Source organism: Sciurus vulgaris (assembly GCF_902686455.1).
Source record: "Sciurus vulgaris genome assembly, chromosome: 5".
Classification (NCBI taxonomy): domain Eukaryota; kingdom Metazoa; phylum Chordata; class Mammalia; order Rodentia; family Sciuridae; genus Sciurus; species Sciurus vulgaris.
Genome location: NC_136465.1, coordinates 110,997,861 through 111,019,682, shown reverse-complemented (window position 1 = coordinate 111,019,682; position 21,822 = coordinate 110,997,861). Strand labels below are relative to the sequence as shown.

General features: G+C 41.2%; 1 protein-coding gene and 1 long non-coding RNA gene across 2 annotated transcripts in view; one reads left to right on the top strand and one right to left on the bottom strand.

Moving 5' to 3' along the window:
• Positions 1–10,185, bottom strand: part of LOC306660926 — a 37,837-nt gene extending 27,652 nt beyond the window's left edge. The window contains exon 1 of the long non-coding RNA XR_013763793.1: positions 9,361–10,185. This is a non-coding gene — a long non-coding RNA (uncharacterized lncRNA). The remainder of the gene's footprint in view (positions 1–9,360) is intronic.
• Positions 10,186–10,277: 92 nt separating this feature from the next.
• Positions 10,278–21,009, top strand: ZNF641 (zinc finger protein 641). Its single transcript, XM_079139630.1, has 6 exons — positions 10,278–10,411; positions 13,282–13,490; positions 14,014–14,105; positions 15,227–15,356; positions 15,991–16,104; positions 16,926–21,009. Exons 2-6 carry the CDS (start codon positions 13,307–13,309, stop codon positions 17,678–17,680), a joined length of 1,275 nt encoding a protein of 424 aa, XP_078995756.1. The 5' UTR covers positions 10,278–10,411; positions 13,282–13,306; the 3' UTR covers positions 17,681–21,009.
• The last annotated feature ends 813 nt before the right edge of the window (positions 21,010–21,822 follow it).

Here is a 21,822-nt window from a genome sequence, read left to right as displayed (position 1 = left end):
AAGAGGTAGAAGATCTCTACAATGAAAACTACAAAACATTGAAGAAAGAAATTAAGGAAGACCTTAGAAGATGGAAAGATCTGCCATGTTCTTGGATAGGCAGAATTAATACTGTCAAAATGGCCATACTACCAAAAGTGCTATACAGATTCAATGCAATTCCAATTAAAATCCCAATGATGTATTTACAGAAATAGAGCAAGCAATCATGAAATTCATCTGGAAGAATAAGAAACCCAGAATAGCTAAAGCAATCCTTAGCAGGAAGAATAACACAGGGGGTATTGCAATACCAGAACTTCAACTATACTACAAAGCAATAGTAACAAAAACAGCATGGTATTGGCACCAAAATAGACAGGAAGATCAATGGTATAGAATAGAGGACACCGACACAAACCCAAATAAATACAATTTTCTCATACTAGACAAAGGGGCCAAAAATATGCAATGGAGAAAAGATAGCCTCTTCAACAAATGATGCTGGGAAAACTGGAAATCCATATGCAACAGAATGAAACTAAACCCCTATCTCTCACCCTGCACAAAAATCAACTCACAATGGATCAAGGACCTTGAAATCAGACCAGAAACCCTGCATCGTATAGAAGAAAAAGTAAGTCCAAATCTTTAACATGTCGGCTTAGGATCAGACTTCCTTAACAGGACTCCCATAGCACAAGAAATAAAAACAAGAATAAATAACTGGGATAGATTCAAACTAAATAGCTTTCTCTCAGCAAAGGAAACTATCAGCAATGCGAAGAGAGAGCCTACAGAGTGGGAGAATATATTTGCCACTCATACTTCAGATAGAGCACTAATTTCCAGAATATATAAAGAACGCAAAAAACTCTACACGAAGAATACAAATAACCCAATCAACTAATGGGCTAAGAATATGAACAGACACTTCACAGAAGAAGATCTAAAAGCAATCAACAAACATATGAAAAAATGTCCACCATCTTTAGTAATAAGAGAAATGCAAATCAAAACTACCCTAAGATTCCATCTCACCCCAATTACAATGGTGATTATCAAGAATACAAGCAACAACAGGTGTTGGAGAGGATGTGGGGAGAAAGGTACACTCATACATTGCTGGTGGGGCTGCAAATTAGTGCAGCCACTCTGGAAAGCAGTGTGGAGATTCCTTAGAAAACTTGGAATGGACCTACCATTTGACCCAGCTATCCCACTCCTCGGCCTATACCCAAAGGACTTAAAATCAGCATACTACAGAGATACAGCCACATCAATGTTCATAGCTGCTCAATTCACAATAGCCAAACTGTGGAACCAACCTAGATGTCCTTCAGTTGATGAACGGATAAAGAAACGGTGGTATATATATATACAATGGAATATTACTCAGCTATAAAGAATAATAAAATTATGGCATTTGCAGGCAAATGGATAAAATTGGAGAATATCATGCTAAATGAGATAAGCCTATTTCCAAAATCCAAAGGCGAATGATCTCACTGATAAGAAGATGATGACACATAATGGGGGGTGGGAGGGGCACAAGAATGGAGGAAGGAGGGACTGTATAGAGGGAAAAAAGGGGTGGGAGGGGTGGGGGGGAAGGAAAAAATAACAGAATGAATCAAACATCATTACCCTATGTAAATGTATGATTATGCAAATGGTATGCTGTTACTCCATGTACAAACAGAAACAACATGTATTCCATTTGTTTACAATAAAAAAAAAATTTAGGAAGGCTCTAAGCAACTCAGTGACACCCTGTCTCTAAATAAATAAATATATTTTAATAAAAGGGCTGGGGATGTGGTTCAGTGGTGCACCCCTGGGTTCAATCTTCAGCACCAAAAAAGAAAAAAAGTGCTATGATCAAGTATATTCATTTGTTACGAATTTATCTGACATATATTCTTTTAAAATTTTTTAAAATTTTATTTGTTCTAATTAGTTTTACATGACAGTAGAATGCATTTATACATTTTGATAGAACATACATAAATAAAGTATAATCACTCATTTTTCTGATTATACATATTGCAGGATCACATGGGTCATGCAGTCATACATGAACATGAGGTACATTCTTGTAATTGTACAAAAGAAGTCATGTAAAAAATAATTGTTACATTTTCCTTTGTAGGTGGAAGCTCTATTCTTTTGTTAATGTTTTCCTGCATGCCTACAAGAGTTCCTGGCCCATAATAGATTTTCCATATGTATTTGTTGAATGAAGAAATCCTAGAATGTTAGATACAGCCATCTCTAAAAGAAAAATTGAATAGATTGTAATACTTCCATACAGCAGACTACCAGACAGCCTTTAAAATCAGGAAACTGTAGCTGTGCTAATCTACCACTATGTAGCTCAGTGGTAGATTGTGAGGTCCTGGGTTTGATCCCCAGCACTATGAATAAATGAATAAATTGTGCATCTCTGCAATAATAATATAGAACGATCTTTGAGATAGATAAGTAAAAAAAAGAAAGTTTCAAAATGGGGTGTAGTCTATGCTATCATTTGTGTGAAAATATTGTGTAATTATATTTGATGATATTGTAAACTATCTTTGAAAATTTATAAAAGTCAAAGGGCAGAAAATACTTGTATACAAAAAAAAAGGATTAAGTGATTATAAAATAGGTACTGAAGAAAAACTTACTTTTGTACCCTGGACACAAATTTTTAAAAATCATAATTAAAGATTTGAGCATAGCTCAGTGGTAGATAGAGCATTTGCCTAGCATGCATGAGGCCCTGGGTTCAACCCTCAGTAACACAACACAACACAACAAAACAAACAAACAAAAACCATGATGCATTCATTGGCGCAGGGTGTATAAAACTACTGCTTTGTACCACCTAAGGTGAGAAGAGGAGAACACGTTCACTTTGTTTCTTATTGCCGCATTAAGTATCATTTCTCTTCTTTTTCCTAAATAGTTTAGCTACATTGAAGTACATGCTATCCAAACCATTTCACACACTACTCCTCCTTGTCATTGTCAATGACCATATTCCTGGTCATTCTCCTTTCATTAGAGATTCCGTCAACTGGTTTACTATTCCACTCTCCATAGCCCCATTCTCATTCCTGATGACTTTGACATTCACATGGACAATTCATCTCCAACACTTATATATGCCCAAGTACAATTTCATTGATAGCTAAAACACTGAAATATTTTCATAGCTGCTGTCAATTCACATAAGTGTCATTCCCCAATGCTCTGGTCTTTCTACAGGATTTGCCAGACCTGTTCATAATTCAGAAAATAAAACCAAAGGGAATTACCTTGTACAACATGATGTATCCAGGACCCTACACCACTGCTATAGGCTACATCTGTTTAACAAATCCATGCCCATGCTAGAACTGGTAGTTAAATATTTTGAACACTATTCTGATTCTCATTCAGTTTACTGTTGCTATAACAAGATACCTGAGACTGAGTAAGGTATAAACTTAAAATGTATGTCTCTGCCTGGATTCCCAGGCCATCCACATTAGCCATTAAAATCCAGGTAAGAGGAAACCACACCCCTATAGCTAAATCTGTGGGCCTGCAGAATTAATATCACATAGATGACATCAAGGTTTATGGTTTATGCCCTCCAGAGTAACTGGTTGAGTTCTCCTGAGGCCACTTGAGTCATAGCTGGAGTGAGGAGGAACACCTCACTGAAAGGTAGGAACAGAAACTTGAGTTGGTCTTGGGTAGCAAGCCCAAGGAGGGTGTCCCAGATCAATTCCCTCAAACCACTCTGCCCTCCTAGAGCTCCTGGGTCTGTGATGGAAGGTACAGCCTCCACAATCTGAATTGCCTTCAGATTCTTTCTCCCATTTTCCTAACAATCCTTTCTATCCATACTAATCTCCTTGGCAGTTGGTTGCTGAGCTACATCTTTGATTTCCTCTCCTGAAAATGCTCTCTCATTGTCTACCACATGGCCAGGTTGAGAATTTTCCATCTCCTTCTGCCCTGCTTCTCTTTTAATTATAAATTCTGTCTGTAAGTGATCCCTTTGATATTTCATTTCCCTCTACACTTTAAAAAGAAGCCATGCAACAGCCTGAATTCTTTGCTGCTTAAAAATTTCTTCTATCAGATATCCTAGTTCATCTTTCTTAAGTTGTACATTTCATACAGTACTGGGTCATGAACACAATGCAGCCAAGTTCTTTGTGACTTTCTAACAAAGATGGTTTTTATTCCAGTTCCCAATGCCTTCTTCCTCAGTTCCACTTGAGACCTTGTCACATTGGCCTTTATGATCATTTTCATCAGCATTCTGGTTAAAACCACTTAGGTATATAACAGAGAATTAGAAACTGCTTTTATTAAAAACATGCACTCTTCACTTGTGCTTGCAGATGCCCAAAAGGTAACTAAAAGTAGGGTAAAGTTCTGGCATCTCTTTCATTACTTTAAACTTTGGGTCAGATTCCTGCTCAGCCCTGCATGTAGGCATGCTAACACCAAGGTTACTAGCCTTAAGTTTACCTAACCTATCTTGTCCACCTTCAAGACTGAGGACACAAGATAAGAGTAACTAAAGTATTTTCATGATTTGAAAGAATATTCAGTGCCAGCTTTTACAGCATCCTGTTTCAGACCCCTAGGGTGGTGCCTGGAAGTCTTCAGTCATTGCCCCACACCTTCTAGGAACACAAAGCCTTGTAGGCGGATCAACCCAGGATGAGACTGCCCCTCCCTAAAAACAAAACAAAAACAGGATCCATCATCTCATAAAAACGGAATTGGCCCCTCATAGGACTACAGGTCTGATAAGTAAACATCCTGAGCAACAAGAAGAAATCGCCCCCTCAGGTGAAGGACTTCTGTGGAGCTAGCTTGTAGAACCAGAACCAAGATAATGATCAACCAGACCAGTCTGACCAAGACAATTTAATTATGCATATCTCTTGCCCCGTGCCCCAATTATTCCTCTATTTAAAACCCAAAGTTCATGTCAGTATGTTAGCCCTGAATACAGAGCTGAGACACTTGATCTCACTTGCCTTCCCAATATACTACATTGATTAAAGCTATTTTTCCTGCTTTTCACCATTACTTTTTCCATTTGGTTTTTGGAATAAATGGCTGGACCTGATTTGTTGGTGTTACAGAGCAAGGCTGTCTACAGAACTGAAGTGATCATGGATATCTCAGTCTCTGATTCCTAGGACCTGCCTGAAAGATTTCAGACAAGTCACTCGGGCATGATTTTACTAGGAGGGGTAGGAAAAGGGGGAAAGAGGATACTCTCAAGGGAGAGAGTGTGTCCTCTTGGAGGGAAGAGCAATGGCTCAACCCTTCTGCCCTCCAGTTTATTGATTGGGGGCGGGGGGTGTCCCAGGAAAGTTTCCAGAGAGTTCCACCCAGGTCTACCTCTTGACTTTTGACTTACAGCAGGATTTCTGTCAAGTCCTCACTGCTCATGGTCTTACTCCACGGAGGAGAGATTTTGCTATTATAATGACATGATAAAGAGTCAAAGCAACTGAGTCACTTTAGTCTGTGCTGACCAGTTCTAAGTGGAACTTGTTCTTTACAGGTTTTATGGTCAGAGGGTTTTGCTTTTAAATGTCCTATCTCCTAGAGTCCTGGAATCTGATATGTATAAAGATCACAAAAATCCCTCCCCACTGCCCACTTCAGGATAACTTGTGTTCTTTTTATCTGCTGGGAGGAACCTTTTGGGCCTACATTTCTCCTGCACAAAACAGGTTGCTGCTGAGGAATGTAGAATATCCTATTGACTTAAGTCAGGCAGTACCAGAGTGGCCTCAAGCAGATTGTCCTTCAGAACAAAGCATGTGTGTTCGTGGAGTTGGTAAGCACAGAAGGCCCAGTCTATAGAACTATCCCCACAATCTCATGTTCACATCACTCATGACCATATGCCACCTATCATTGGAACCTCCAGAGTCCCGGTGGCCTAGGAATCAGGTAACAACTTATCTCTGAGACATTTTAGATTTTTCCCTAGTCTTTTGAGTCCTCACTGGAATTTCCCTTAGCATTCTGTTCACAACAATACAATCTTTTTCTAGCACACTTGCACTCTTGGTACCAAATTCCTGTCTTAGTCTATATTCTGTTGCTTTAATGAAATACCTTAGACTGGGCAATTTATAAAGACTTGAAGTTCATTCAGCTCAAGGTCCTGGAGGCCGAGAAGCCCAAGAGCCTGGCCCTGGCACCTGCTCAGCATCTGGTAAAGGTATTCTTGATGCATCATAATATGGCAGAGGGTATCCACATGGTGAGACAGAGCAAGCCTTCTAGTTCAGGTTGCTTCTCCTCTTCTTACAAAGGCACTAATGCAATCATGGGGCTCTAGTCTCATGATTCCATCTAGTCCTAATTATCTCCCAAAGTCCTCACACCTAAACACCATTACTATGTAGATTTGGGGGTAATCTAATGCATGAACTTTTGGAGGATACATTCAAACCATAGCACCCTAGCCTTTTAGTTTCTTGATTTTCTCCTCTCTTAAATGATCTTGCCCACTGCCCCAGCCACTTACTCTCAGTCATACTCTGTACTTAGTTATTACCCACAAATGCAACCCCTCTATATCTCTATTAAAATGTACCCCACTCTGCCCTCCACCCCTCCAGCTTACTCTAATCCAATTTTGAGACTCAGAAATAGATTTTATCTTTTCATTCTATCTTTGTACTGTCCATCATCCTACTACACTTATCCGACTTCAGTTATCCAACTTCAATTCCTAGGTCTTATTATTTGTTGAATTTTCCCTAGGTATTAAGTTAACTATTTTCATCATCTCTTTTATCCCTCACTTCTACTCTAAGATCTAGGTATAATGACCTTTGCTGTATAGGAAACTGAGGTTTTTATAGGTAAACGTGCCTAGGATTACAGAAATAAAAAGTGGTGGGTCTATAATCTTAAATATCTCAACCATCACTTTTTTTGACAGTAAACTAGCAATAAAAATAATTTATCTTGCTGACTTATGATGATCACATGTACACAAAAGCATTCTGTGAACTGTAAAGTGCTTTACAAATGTCAGCTATAATTATTTGCTAATGGCTATAGACCTCTTACCCTTGCTCCTCAGGAGTCCTAACCCAAGACTTACCTCAACCCTCTACTTTCCTTCATGGACATAGAGGAAGCAGCTGTTTTTACTGCCCTGTTGGTAGAAAACTCATCCCTGATGAGAAACTTCAAAACTTTGGGGAATAAGCAGCATCATAAATGAAGGTTAGGTTCTAACCAGCTATGGAGGGCATGGTTTCATTAGGCTGCAATGATGTTTACAAGCTAGACTATAATTCATTACAATTAATGGCCAAATAAAAGAACTTTTATAACTAAATAGGCAAACACCTGCCTTGTGCTTTCTTATCTAAAGCACAATAGAACAAGAGTCTAGAAATGAAGGAGCCAAGCCTGATATATAAAAGGCTGTTACCTTAAGATATTTAGAAGTTTAATAGAGAACTTGGAACCCTACATATCTGAGACCTCTCTCTGATGCCCAGGAAGAATACTGCTTTGTCCAAAGGAAGTCTATATTCCACACATTAAAATTCAGCCATGGGTCCAACTCATTCCACTCTGTTGCTAGCAGAATTTCATCAATAGGGCAGCCCAGGACCACCAGTTTTCCTTGTGATGATATAATTAAAACTATCAAGTAAATTACTTCCATATAAACACAAAAATAGTGACTCTTCTCACCTGATATAGCAAATAAAAAACCCTTGATGCACTACTTTATCTACTGCATTTCTTCTCTACTTTAGAAAAACACTCCACATCTGTTATTCTTCATGCCACAGCAAGTCTATTTCTGCCTTCTGATGTTATCTAGGATGCCCTTCCTACATTTCACCTTCAAAGTTGACCCTGAAACTCTTCACCAGAAAATCTCCAAAAGATAGAATCATTCACTTGCTTTTCTCTGCATGTTTAACAACCCCAACTTGCAATATTGCATAGTTTGGACTTCTATACAATTACTGTGAAAGGTAAGGTAACACTCTGTTAGAGATGTACTAGATTAGAAGTCAGACCAAGGCTCAATTTTCTATTTTGCCTCTTTGCTCACCTAATGCCCCCGAACACATGCAGAAAGAGTGTCTACAATTCACAGAGTATATTGATCAGTGGTTAAGGAGAAGACACATTGAAGCATAACGATATTTTAAATTTATTCCATGGGATATTTAAGACAATTATATGGCATAAAGTATATGTTTATTGAATATTAATGGCCCACTAACTTTTCATCAGGTCAAAGCCTATTTTGTCTCCTGTTTTGTTTTGTTTTTCTACTTTAGGATACTATCTCACACTGGTTTGTTTCCCAAAGAGGAGAGGAGAGTCTGGGCTGTAATAATCTTTACCAGCTCTTCCCAAATATTCTTTTCAGGTAAAGTCAATTTAAGTGTTGGGTTATGTTCAATTTAACATTGGGTGACAGAGATGATGCCAAAGTTCATCAAACCACCTTTTCCTTTTCTGCTAGGCACATATGTTTTACTTCCCAGTCACCCTACAGATAGGTGGCGCCATATGACCATGCACACGAATTCTGATTAAGAGAAAGTGGTAAACTTATCTGTGTCATTAAAACTGCCATCAGTTCAGCCACAGCTCTCTTCACTTATCTGAAGTGCATAGATGGTACAATTCTATAGCCTTGGGGATGGAGGAGCCAATAGATGAAAGAATTCAGGGCTTTCTGTAAGAAGAGACCCCTAACTACTGGCCCCAACCAACCACCCACACACTGTGACTAGTATAATATAAGTCTTTATGGAGTTAAGCAACTGATACAGCATTGTTAGCCTACCCTGATTAACACATCTTGTATCTATTACCAGTAGTAGCATAATTGAAAAGAATCTCTGGACTTAGTTCTAGGACCAACGGTGCAAATTCTGGTTCTATCATTACCCCCACACATTCCATGATCTGCTCCTAGAATATGTTCTATATCTTTCCTCAACTAAATGTCTAGCACTTTCTCCTCTTTCTCATTATAGAGCCCTCCCCATTCCTCTGTGATTTCTATGAGGACCCTCCTGATCTCCCCCTCTATACATTATCACTTTTCTTTGCTAGTACTGCAGAGTATATTCCTCGGTTTTAACATCTATTACATTTTATTGCAACTATTTGGTGACATGTGCTTCCACAGATTGAGTCCTTTCTTTTATTTTCACCATTTTCTTACACATCTAGCACATTGCAGAAAATAAATATGTACTAAAGGAATGATTGTCACATATGACCTTTGTGAGTCACTTATTTTAAATAAAATGTAAAATTTTACAGAACTGTTGTGATAATGAAATAAAAAATATGAACGTGACTCACTGGTTATAAACAAATTCTTATAGTAATGTGTTTGTTTTGCAGGCCGTTCTCATCTTTTCCTATCCAGTCATCTTGATAGTTCAAGTTAACCATGTCCAAAAGAGATTTAATGCAAGTCACAGTTGTAATTCAGAAACGTTTCGTGGCCACATTATAATGACATAATTAAAAGTGCCTTCTGGATTTTTTTTTTTCCTGAAAAAAATTTTTAAAAAGAAAGAAAAGAAAGAAATTTTTAATAGCTACATTAAAAAAGTTAAAAGTAGGTGAACTGTCACTCGTGAGCTATTTTTCTAGCTTTAAAATTAAGTCTTCTAACTTTGGTGTGCATATTAGCCTCACAGTACATCTACATCCAGACTAGTCACATTTCAAGAGCTCAGATGCCACATGCGGGTGGCTAGGGGACAATGCCGCCACAGCCTACTTCAGAGCGCACCATCTTGGTGAAGCCAACCTGAATGAACCACTCCTCGCTCAGAACTCATGACTCCTCCACGCCCTCTCGAGCATTCACCCTCACTGTCTTGAAACCTGAAGGGTAAGCTCCTTCCCAAACTCCAGACATGTCTTGAGAAATGGCTCTCACAGAGCCCGGGCGGGCCTGTGATGGGAGGTTATAAATTCGAGGTAATCAATGAAGCCAGGTGCAGAGACCCCCGTCGGGAGCTCAGTGGCCAGAACTGAAAAAGGTCAGCAGCGGAAGAGCGCGGGCGGCCGGCCACCCAGGCGAGGATCCCGCGCCCGCCGCCTGCCAGACGCCGGGGCCCGCAGCGCCCCTGGGGCGCGGACGCCGCGGTCCGGGCTCGGCCCGCTCGGGTCTCCGGAGCCGCGGCCCCGCCCCCCGCGCCGCCGCCGCCGCCGCCGCCGCCGAGCCCCGGAAGCGGGCGGGGATTTCCTGTGCCCGCCCCGCCCGCGCCCGCCGGGCCGCTGTCGCCGCCTGTCGCTGGCTGGGCCGGCCGACGGCTCCGAAACGCTAGCAGAGGGCGGAGGGGAGGGGCAGGCGGCGCCCGGGAGGGAGGCACCGGGCTGCGGGCCAAGCCGACCCGGGGTGAGTGGGGCCGGGACGGAGGGCGCCGCGGCTGGAGGGAGGGTCGCCTGTCTTCCCCGGGGGCAGGGGGCACGGTCACCCATGGGGGCGGGGAGGAGGAACGATGCGGCCTCCCGGTGTCTGCCTTTCCCCGGGGACCCCTCTGACATTCTGTGCCCGCCCCTCGCCCTGTCTCGCAGTTCCCACCGTCGCTGTCAGGCCCCGCAGGCTGCTGTCGCTGTCACTCGCGTACAGGTTACCCCAAGGCACCCTTTCTCTTCACTTGCTCAAGCCCCTGGTCAGGGGAAACCTGTTTTCTGACCTCACTTTCCCCTGCTCCAGTTATGCCTTGCTCGGATTCTCTGAAATCTGACCCTCTCCAGGGGCAGTGTGACAAGAAGGAGGAAAGAAGCAACCTTACTCCCCAACAGGCTCCCATCCCGCCCATGCCCCACCCGTTGCAGGGGTCAGGATTCTCTTGACAGTCAGAGCGTGATTCGTCCCTGTGCCCTTGGGCCACTCTTTTTGATAACATGGCCCTTTTTCTGTACAACAGCACTCGTTGCAAAAACTTCTTTCTGCAGACACCTTGCCATCGAGCTATATCAGGAAAAGGGGAAAATCAAAGCCCCAGAACCTAGACTCCAATAGGCATGGGATCATCTAGAACCAGGAGAAACCAGCTCAGGTTCTGGTTCTACCGTGAGCATCTTAGGAAATGCAAGCTGGGGACAGGTACCCACCCCTTCCTTTGCTGAGATTTTTGCCAGTTCTTCCACAGGTTTTCTGTTAGTGATCTGAAGAGACTCATAACTGGCCCAGTGTACTCTGCAGAAAGAAGCTTCCCATCAAGAGACTCTTCTACTGGAGGAGAGTAGGAATGAATTTGAGACAGATGTCTAGATATTTAGCTATCTGCAGAGCCCTGGGAGGAGGATTTGCTGAAGGATGAGAGAACAGGAAGGCTCAGAGTTAAGAGGGAAAACTTGTACCTTGTGTGTCAAAAGTGAAGAGAATACAGGGATAGGAATTCATAGAAAAAAAACTAAAATGGAAGTCTCTTTATTGGGAATTTCCCTTTCACATTGGAAGTCTCAGAAAAGGAAACCTCCTAAGCTGGGAATCCATCCAGCATGTTCCCGTGAGGCCCTGAGCCATCTTTGGACCTCTGAGATGAAAGGGGAATTTGTTCTTCCTTTGCATTGGGTTTAGGGTTCCCACCTACCTCTTTTGTCAAAGAAAAATAGGCAAAAAAAGAAAAAGAAAAAGAAACAAAGAAACAAAAATTACTTGACATCTGTTGATACCTATCTGGCCTTTTGGTTTCTTGCAAATGTTATTGAATGGATGTCCATGAGCCAGAATATCTGCCAAGGTTCTGATCTGTTCTTGGAAGATTTCCTCTGGCTCTTACTACTTGGTTATTAATAAGTATCACAAAAATATGTTACCAAGCAGAAAGGGACTCAGCACAGTCTTCTAATAGACTATTTCTCAAATGGAGCCTGTCTTGTTTTTAAGATGGCCAAGGAACAGAAGAGTACACAACCTTGTCTTGTGCACAGGATTGTTAATTTAAAAAAAAAAAAAACTAACCTAAATCTCTTCTTTTGCAATAAAACCCACTTCTTCTGTTTGATTCATATAGGGATAGAAAACACTTCTCTTTTTATTCATTGGTAGCTCCATTCATCAGCCTTCACCAGAAGAGAGAAAACTTGGTCCTCATTTCTGCCTTTTCCAATAACTGTTTCCTGTCCCTTTCTTGACTTTAATTTCTTCCATTGAATACATACTGGCCTCTTCATATCCTTCTTTAAAATTGAATTTATTTTTCTAATGAGATATGACTGGTGCCTGCCAAACAGGCTTGTTCCTGTCTCAAATCACAGGATTAATTTACCCTAAGGTCATTGTAGAAGCATGCTTCCTCTTTTTTTACTCCTCAACAAACTATTTCTGTTCTTTTTTACTTTTTCTGAAACTTCAACTCCTCATAGACCAACAATTTCTCTTATTTATTAGGGTTGTTTTGGAGTCTTATACCTTCTTTCCAGGTTATTGGTCTTTCTACCTTATTTGAGAGTAATGTATCATGTGTCTTGTCCCTGAGGCTTATCCTAAGTAAGGCACTGTTTGGTTCAGCCTCAAAAAAGATGTGTGTACTCACAATGCACATACACCCCTTGGTTGAGACTTCTATGTGAAGTAATCATTTCATTCTGAAGTAATTGATGAGAATGTGATTTATGGCAGAAAATTTTATGTGTGATTACAGTCATCTTTGTTGAGAACAGGTCTATGTACATTCCTTCCTGCATGTTTCTAAATTGTTTACTATCCTATACTTTCAGTTGTTGAAATAAAATGAATAACTTATGAATTTTTGGGATTGTTCTTTTTAAATGTATTCTTCAGCCAGGCACAGTGGCCCACACCTATGATACAGCAGCTTATGAGGCTGAGGCAGGAGGATCACAAGTTCAAAGCTAGTCTCAGCAAAAGCAAGGCACTGAACAACTCAGTGAGACCCTGTCTCTAAATAAAATACAAAATAGAGCTGGGGATGTGGCTCAGTGGTTGAGTGCTCCTGAGTTCAATCCTCAATACCCCCAAAAAAACAAAAAATAAAATAAATATATTCTTCTTCCAGGTTTCAGAGATATGTTAGTTATTCCATGAGGGCCCCCGAATAACAGTTAGTGACTTTGCTATGTGGTACCTGCCAGTTTCTTAGTTCCTCCAAGATGCTTGACTCAGGCTCAGTTGATTAGAATACATCAAGCTTTGAAGTTCATCTTCCATTAAGCTCCATTTGTCAGTTTCACCATTAATCCCTGGAGCTGTTCCCCATAACTTCCTTAGGCATACCTAATATTGATCTGTTCCAGGTCATAATTTGGGCTTGGAGCAAAAATGCTTTCAGAACAGACAGCAGCCCTGGGGACAGGATGGGAGTCAATGAATGTACAGCTGGATGGAACAGAGCCCCATATGGAAAGGGGAAGCCAGGAAGAGGGGCCATGGAGAACAGTGCCAGGGCCACTGGAACACCTATGCTGTGATCTTGAAGAGGAGCCACAGTCATTTCAGGAGAAGGGTGAGAGCCTACAGCATGTGTGGGAAACACAATGTATAGGGTAGTCTAATCTCTGTTGAAAGTACAGTTTAAACCCCCCAAATTACCATGGACTAAACAGCATACCCAATAGCAACAGGACCAGTCCATTCTTCCTGGGCCCTGCTTTCAGGGCTCATGAATTCTTCAGCCACGTAATTAGGCTTATCCTGTTTCTTACACAATTATTCCCTCTGCATGCAAGATGTAATTGGTGGTATTTAATGTGGGAGATGAAGTAAGTAGCAACACTGATTACTGTTAGAGAACACACCCAGTAAGATGTAGTTTACGAAATTAAAATTATATTCAAGTAATATAAATCCAGACCACATCTGGTCTAACTAAAAGCCACCTAATGCCCTTGCAGAACATTTATGCATTTTAATTTCATCAATGGTCATAGATACTGGAGAAGATGAGACCCTTATGCTCCTCTGAAATGAAGTAGTTATTGGAAAAGGGTGGATAATTGATTCTAATGGTTCCTCTCTCCTCTCACCAGCTCAGTCTACTCCCTGGGTTCCTGCAATTCCCCAGGAGGGGAGCACCGGAGACTGGGAAATGGCAGCTGCACTTCTTGCAGCTGGATCACAGGTGGGCTGTATGAACTTGGCCTCTCTCAAGGTCTCATTACAGTTTTATAGTTTTAATAGCATACCCAATAGCAACAGAACCAGTCCCATTGATTTGTTGGTTTATATGAACACTAATGGTATGTTCATGTTATAACTGAACAGATCCCATCCTTTCCAATTGGTACATAAGACCCTTGGAAAATTAAATGGAGGCATAACAAGAAGAGGTAGTTTCTTTAGGATATGGTTTTTTAATGGATGGCTATGTTATCCACAGGGAGATTTTTAAGAATAGTTAATTATCTGCCTTTAATTAATAAATATGGAAATACTAGAAAGAGAAGACCTAAAGAAAGCTTGGAAAAATATAGACAGGATTGGGTAAATAATGGAGCACTTATGGAGAAGAAGAAAAGAAAGATGTAAAAAGGAACAAAGCTAGAAAAGAAAATAGGTATAGATTGAGAAAGCAATAGAGGAGCCAAGGGAAGATAATAGTAGCAGTAGTATTAGCTATACCCCCAGGTTGCTCATGTGTGCTTTTTTCTAAGTGCTTTGTGTTATTATCTCATTTAATTCTGAGAACAAATCAATCATCCCATTTTACAAATGAGAAAATTAGGGCAGAGGGAAATTAAGGTACTTGTATAAGTAACAAAACTAAGAGTTATTTGACTCTGTATTCTGGGCCTATCATACTGTGCTGCCTGAAATGGTAAAGATATAGCATGGCAGGAAATAAAAAAGAATGTTTAATTTTTATCATTTTGTGTTGCTAGAAAAGGAGAGGTCATATGGAGAAAGGAGAAGATAGTACAGAATTTCTGTAACAATAAGAGATTGAGTAGACATCTGTAGTTAAAACAGAGGGAATGATGATTTGTGGTACCTCAACTTCTCATGGTCTACTTGGGAAACGTCTCTAGTGACATTACCCTCACTCACTCCTCGACTATGTATCTTTACTTCTCTCCTCACTTCCCCTTTACCAAAACCATCAGCCCTGCCCAAGGGCCTCTAGGCAATTTTTTTCCTAGATCCTCTCTTGCTCTCTCTTCTCTACTACTTCAGCCTTTTATGCCAAGATCACATTTTTCCTTAGGGGACAGCTGCTGACAGGGATGCTATATTTTGTTTCAGGGCCTGGTAACCATCAAGGATGTGTCACTGTGCTTCTCTCAGGAGGAGTGGCGAAGCCTGGACCCCTCTCAGACAGACTTTTATGGAGAATATGTTATGCAGGAAAACTGTGGAATAGTGGTGTCTCTGAGTAAGCATGATCTTCCCCACCTACTAAAAGATCATACCCTGGGAAGAAGGAGCCATCTGCTTCAGAGACTCTCGAGGCTTCTGCCACAGAAAGAACCTTAGGGCTAACCCCAAGAGAATGAAGTGAGGGATGTGTGTTTTAAACCACAACATAGCAAATAATGTTGAATTGTGCAGTAAAGAACTCAAAGTTTTTCTTGGTTGAGAATTGGGAGGTTCTTACAAATCAGAGAGAGGGACATCTGGAACTAGGTCCTTGGAAACTTGGGAACCATCTAGGGTAAGACAGTTTCCAAGGGTGTGGCGGAGTGGGTAGGGAAAGGGGGCAGTTCGTAGTGGGACTAAAGCGATGTTCTGAAGTAGTCATAGGACTCAAGTGAAGTTACGCCCAGAAAGGGAAGTTGGGCTGGAAAGATTGGAGCAGAGAAGAATAGAATCAATTGGAAAAGAGAGTGTGATTTCCTAAAACAAAAAAGAGCAACTTAATAGAAATGGCAAGGGTTAAGGGAAAGAGGCTTGAATCTGGCCTTCTTTTATCTAGAATTCCAAGAAATCATCTAGGAACCAGCTTTTTTCACAACTATAGGATAACTGTTGAACTAACTGACATCTCTATTTTCCTTTTCCATGGGCAGGATTTCCAATTCCTAAATTGGACATGCTTTCTCAACTCGAAGGAGGAGAAGAACAATGGGTCCCTGACCCCCAGGACTTAGAGGAGAGGGATATCCTGAGGGTCACATACACAGGTGAGGACCTAGAATAGGTCTGCGGCTACTGCCTTCACCATTCTTGCATTGTGATCATTGTATATTACTCTCCTTTAAAGGTTTGGAGATCTTTTTCTTCAAAAGCAAATTGGTGTAATATAAAAGTTTATAGGACAGTCTGGAGTCAAACTTTGAGGATTTGAATTCTGTGAAACCTTGGAAAAACAGTTGACTTCTTGGTTTCTTCATATATAAGTTATTTTGAGAATTAAATATATTAACAGAACAGTAGAACAGAGCCAAGCACGTAATAAGCACTCAGTAAATGTTTGTTATTGTTTCTATTGATGTTGTTCTTGTTGAATCTCCTATCCATTTCAGGAATGCCTTCCACATCTCTCTAGTATTGCTGATGCTGATGATTTCGACACATTCCTTCACTCTCTCCATCCATATTTATGTTGGAAGATGTTGATTGGTAGTAATAAATAGTAGTAAATAAATAATGCAAATAAGTAATAACAAAGGATATACCATTTTCTAAGTGCTTCCTATGTGCAGATATTATTCTATCTATCTTATAATAACCTTGGGAGAGAGGTGTTGTTATTCCTGTTTTGAAGAAGAGGAAAAGAAATCCTTAAGAAATTAAGTGTATGGCCGAGATTAAAACTTGGCTTATCTGCCCTAAGCTTAAACCTAGGCTTTGAAAACCTCTATACCTATCACACTATCTTGTATAATAGAATATGTCCTCTTAGCCCTCCTGGGGTAAGGTTTGGCATTATACATCATACTTGGGTCCTGGGGTACTCTCTTGTGACTCCCCTTTTGGGGTTGTTCTTTTCCCTTCTCCACAGGAGATGGAAGTGAACATGAGGGGGACACCCCTGAACTAGAAGCAGAACCTCCCAGAATGTTATCTAGTGTGTCTGAAGATACTGTTCTCTGGAACCCAGAGCAGGATGAGAACTGGGATTCCATGTCCAGGAACTCCAGAGGAATGCTCCTAGGCCCACCTTTTCTTCAGGATGATAACTTCTCAAACCTTCTGTGTGGTACAGAGATGGATTCTCTCTTAAGACCCCATACATGCCCCCAGTGTGGGAAACAGTTTGTGTGGGGCTCCCACCTTGCCAGGCATCAGCAGACACACACTGGAGAGAGGCCCTACAGCTGCCTCAAGTGTGAGAAAAGCTTTGGACGAAGACACCACCTAATCAGGCACCAGAAAACTCACCTGCATGACAAGCCCAGCAGGTGTTCTGAGTGCGGCAAGAATTTCCGATGCAACTCCCATCTGGCCAGCCACCAGAGAGTGCATGCAGAAGGCAAGTCCTGCAAGGGCCAAGAGGTTGGAGAGAGTCCTGGGGCTAGGAAACGGCAGCGTGCCCCACCAGTGCCAAAATGCCATGTGTGCACTGAATGTGGGAAGAGCTTTGGCCGGAGGCACCACCTGGTGAGACACTGGCTGACCCATACTGGGGAGAAGCCCTTCCAGTGCCCTCGGTGTGAGAAAAGCTTTGGCCGCAAACATCACCTGGACAGGCACCTGCTGACCCACCAGGGGCAAAGTCCCCGGAGCAGCTGGGACCGAGGGACATCTGTCTTTTGAAATCTATTTCTGTTGCAGCTATGGTCAGGTCTATCAGCCGGTGCTATCAGTAGTCACTGCCAGGGCTGCCTCTTCTCTTCTTTTGGCACCCCAATGGCCAAAATCATGAGCCCTGGCCCTGTCCCTAGATAGATGATGCTCCAGCATTGGCCAAAACATTTCTCACCAGTTCTGAGAGGACACATAAAAACAGAGTTCTTTGGGCAAAATTTTGGGAAACAATGCATACTATGTGGGCTGATATTCAGCCTGAGCCCATTCTCAAAGGTACAATGGTACCAGCAGTTATGGCTGAGGTCCAGTCTCATTGGTTGGAGTCTGTGCCATACCACTTGTTAAATACTTTTGAGTACCACCCTTGTATACTAATTATGTTCTTTCTCTACATATACATATATATTTATGTATATATGTAGAGAGAGACTATTTTAGCATATTAAAGGCTCTGAAAACTTCTACAGTAAACTATTTAGTTTCTGTTAATGCAGTGTTTCCTAAACTTATTTGACCTCAATATCCTTTTTATTTCATATCCCACAGAACTGGTGACTCCATGAAATGTACTCTGGTGAACAATGAATTAGAAAGTAATGTGGAAACAGGAATGAGATAGTAATCAGGCACCCAGAGCCCCCTTCTTTATCCCTGTGAAAGCTGGGGGGCCAGATGTTGTTCCTGTGTGGGTCTGTCACCCTTACTTGGTCATCCATCTACTCGTCTATACATCTCACCCCCACCTGATGAAAAAACAAAGGACTTTTTAATCTCCTATTCCTATTTCCTTCATCTTGCACATACATTTGCCAGCTGAGAGATCACACTATAATGCTAAAAGATGGACCTTATTTCCCCAAGTAATCCAGGCCCACACAGAAGAAAATACTATCCCCTCGAACAGATCCCTCTCCTCTTGACTGTGTCTTTATGTGTGTCTGTGTGTACATGTGTGCAGGGTCCTTGAAGAGAGCATGCTAAGTGCAAACTGTACAAGCTAGGTTTTCTAGGGGCTGTGTTCTGGGGATGAGGGTAGTGGGGATTGTATGGGTTTTTTTGTTTTGTTTCAAAATAGGAAGCAACCTGAGTGATAAAGCGAGTCCTAGTGGAAAGGGTTCAATGATGGATTAAGTTGTGTACAAAGTTTCCCCCAGTATCACTGAGATCAAGACATTTGTGGATTTATATGTCTAGGTCTGAATCTCTGGGCTGCAAATTGTTTTTACCCGAGAGGAGAGCTGTTTTCTTGTTGATTTCAGGCAAGGCACATTTAGAAGGTTTGTGCTGAGTGGGGTTTTTTGTCTTGTCTTTTTTAAGTGCTGGAAAATTAGAACAGGAATCGCAGTGTTTGCAAGTTGTTGTTATTAATCTTGACTTTGATTTCCTCATTAAGGGGGAAGAGTTATGCTGAGTATCTCATTCTCCCAGAAACAGAACTTTAGAGGAAAAGGCTGTGGCTTAACTTTTCAGCTGATGCAGGGTAATGAGCTTTCTGGCTGGTTTTTCTTCCAATTCTGGAAAGGTGTCCATAACTGTGACTCTTAGAATTCTAAGGTATCCATACTAGGACTTATACAAATATTCTAGCATCTGTTAGTTGATAAGTTGGTCATTGTTTCTCATTATTAGTGATTGTATTCGTGCCAATCTTATAATTTAAAATTTATCTTGTTAGAGCAGTTTGGGTTAGGAAGGAAGAAAAGCAAAGAGGATGACATTGTGATTTTTCTCTTTAATGCTTAGATTCTGGATTCTCCCTAAGACACTTCTCAACCACAATTGGTGGAATTAGCCAGATGCAACAGGAAGTAAGCTGTAAGAATTTAATTTAGTGATTGCTCCATCTGCTTAGGAAAAACTGGGTGAATCACACCTCCTTAGAGTCCTGGGATCAAATGGAATTGAAAATAGGGCCATTTTTGTTGACTGGGCTTCTTAGACTACAAGCAAGAGCAGCCCAGCCCCTCTCCCTTTTGCTACTGAGAGCACCCTTCCATCTTTCCCTGGAATGCAGTTCTCTTGATTCTGTTCTTATGAATAAAGTAAAATGGCTGGCCAGCCCTATGTAAGGAGGCCTTATCCTAGGTCCTCAGGGACAGGAGCATTTTAGGGTCAATATTAGGAGATGCCCAAGGAAATAAGAAAATATTGGGTTCCAGTGTTAAAACTCGACTATCCCATTTCTTTTAGCCTCCTACTTTAAGTTCAAATATTTAATACAAATAAGTTCTATATAAAGCTTTCTATAACAGAATCTATTTTGGATCACAGATGTGTTTGATAATCTGGTAAAAACCAAAAGCTCACTTTTGAGAAAAATAGACATATTATAATTCACATAGTTTTGCATATACATTTAGCAGATTCAGAGCCTATCTATGGAATCGCTAAACTGTGGTCAAAGGAAGGGATTTTTCATGACTCAATGTGGTTATTCTATATTTATGTCAAGAATTCAAGGCAAAGGTCACTAAATATTTTAAGGACTAAGATACCAGAGGCATCAGGGTATGAGGACAGAATCTGGTCTTTAATGACTCTAAGACTATTGCTTAGTTCTACTGTGTTTTCAAGAAATATCTTACCTGCTGGCAAATCCAGCTCCTCATAAACCTTGTCTTAAGCACTTGTAGTAAGTGCTATTCCTTACTATCAGGTCAGATCTCTTAATAACTACATGTTAATGTCCAGCCTTTTATCTGTTTTAGTAATTGTAGGGATAGAAAGTGAAGCCCCCAAAATGTAGGTGCAGCTGAAAGGCATCATGGAGTCTAAGGGCCTTCCACAGAAGGGGCGATCCATTGGGTCATCTCTGGTGTACTATTGTCTTCTCTACCTCGGTCCAATACCACCTCCCTTGGACGAAAAATAAAACAAGCAACAGCCATCAGATGAGTGAATAGATTTGAATTATTTTTCCCACAGGGTATCACCCTCAAACTTTCATTTTTCACCTGACTCCCATCTGCCGCATGGCCACCCTGTTCCCTTTAAATAAAAAGTGTCTCTGTGTTCTCTCTGGGCAAAATGTAAAACAGGGAAGTGTATCTTCAGGATCCTGTCACAGGTTTCCATCTGTGGTGACTATGTCCTATTCCAGGTATCCTCCCCTTTGCATCCTAAAGAATAAAGGATCCCTTGCACAGGAGAATGTAATCCAAAGTGTTAGCTTTTCCTGAAGCTATTTACATTTTAAGCTCTAACTTTAAGTGTAGAAGGAAATGCTTTCCTGTTAGAGAAATGTTATGCCTTCAGGTGAGCTAAATGGGATAATAATTTGGGACAAAACCAAACCACTCTTTGCTATTTCCATCATGGCAAGGTCGAACCTGACTCAGACCCAGAAGAGTTTGCTATTAGAAGTCAAGTCCCTTCCATCTCTATTCAGATAGGTGTACTGAATGGGGTGGGTGGGGTGAGTAGGGCTGAACAAGAAGAGGAAAGTAAAATCTCCCTTAGAGCCCTTGGAGGGTCTTAGCTGGAAATTTTTCCCTCTATTCCTTTGTATGGTATACCAGACCATGGTTCTCATAATGTCTTTAGACCAGCTTCAAATTCTCAGATCCCTGTATCAGACTCTCTGGAGTTACAGTTCAACAATCAGTCTTTTAGCATGCCCTCCAGAATATGATATGAGCTAAATTTTGACTAAGGGATTCAAATTCCACTTCACGCAGTTGTCCTTCACATCTTCAAATGGATCTTCACATTCCTTTTGTTAACCTCCTAGGCTAGTCCTCAGTTCTGCTCCTCTTAGTTCTAAGGTCTTTCCCCTGCCCTTAACTCAGTTGAAGAACTGGGGATACTCACCAATTCCAGGAACTGAAGGAACAACTATCAGACTCCATTGATTGGGGTTGGGGCTTCGAATATGAGCACAGTGTAACTTGGGTTTAGAAACCTCAAGACAGAAGGAACAGACAACTCAAAGAAAGAAAATTCAACATAAAACTGAAAAATGGACATTCAAGCAAATAGTCCTCCATTGCTAGTTATCTGGTCCTTCTAACAAGTAGCCCTAGAGGTGAAGTGAGCATTCAACACAAAGCACAAGACAGTAAGACCTGTTGTGCCGAGCACTTAAGGACCCAGTTTTTCCAAACTCACAATTGGATTATAGGCCAATAAGGAGCCATACAAAGGATATC

Coding starts and splice junctions, on each gene's coding strand:
- ZNF641 (XM_079139630.1), top strand. CDS start 13,307: ATGCTTTCAGAACAGACAGCAGCCCTGGGGACAGGATGGGAGTCAATG. Junction 13,491..14,013: donor ACAGTCATTTCAGGAGAAGG/GTGAGAGCCTAC, acceptor TCCTCTCACCAG/CTCAGTCTACTCCCTGGGTT. Junction 15,357..15,990: donor TGGAATAGTGGTGTCTCTGA/GTAAGCATGATC, acceptor TTCCATGGGCAG/GATTTCCAATTCCTAAATTG.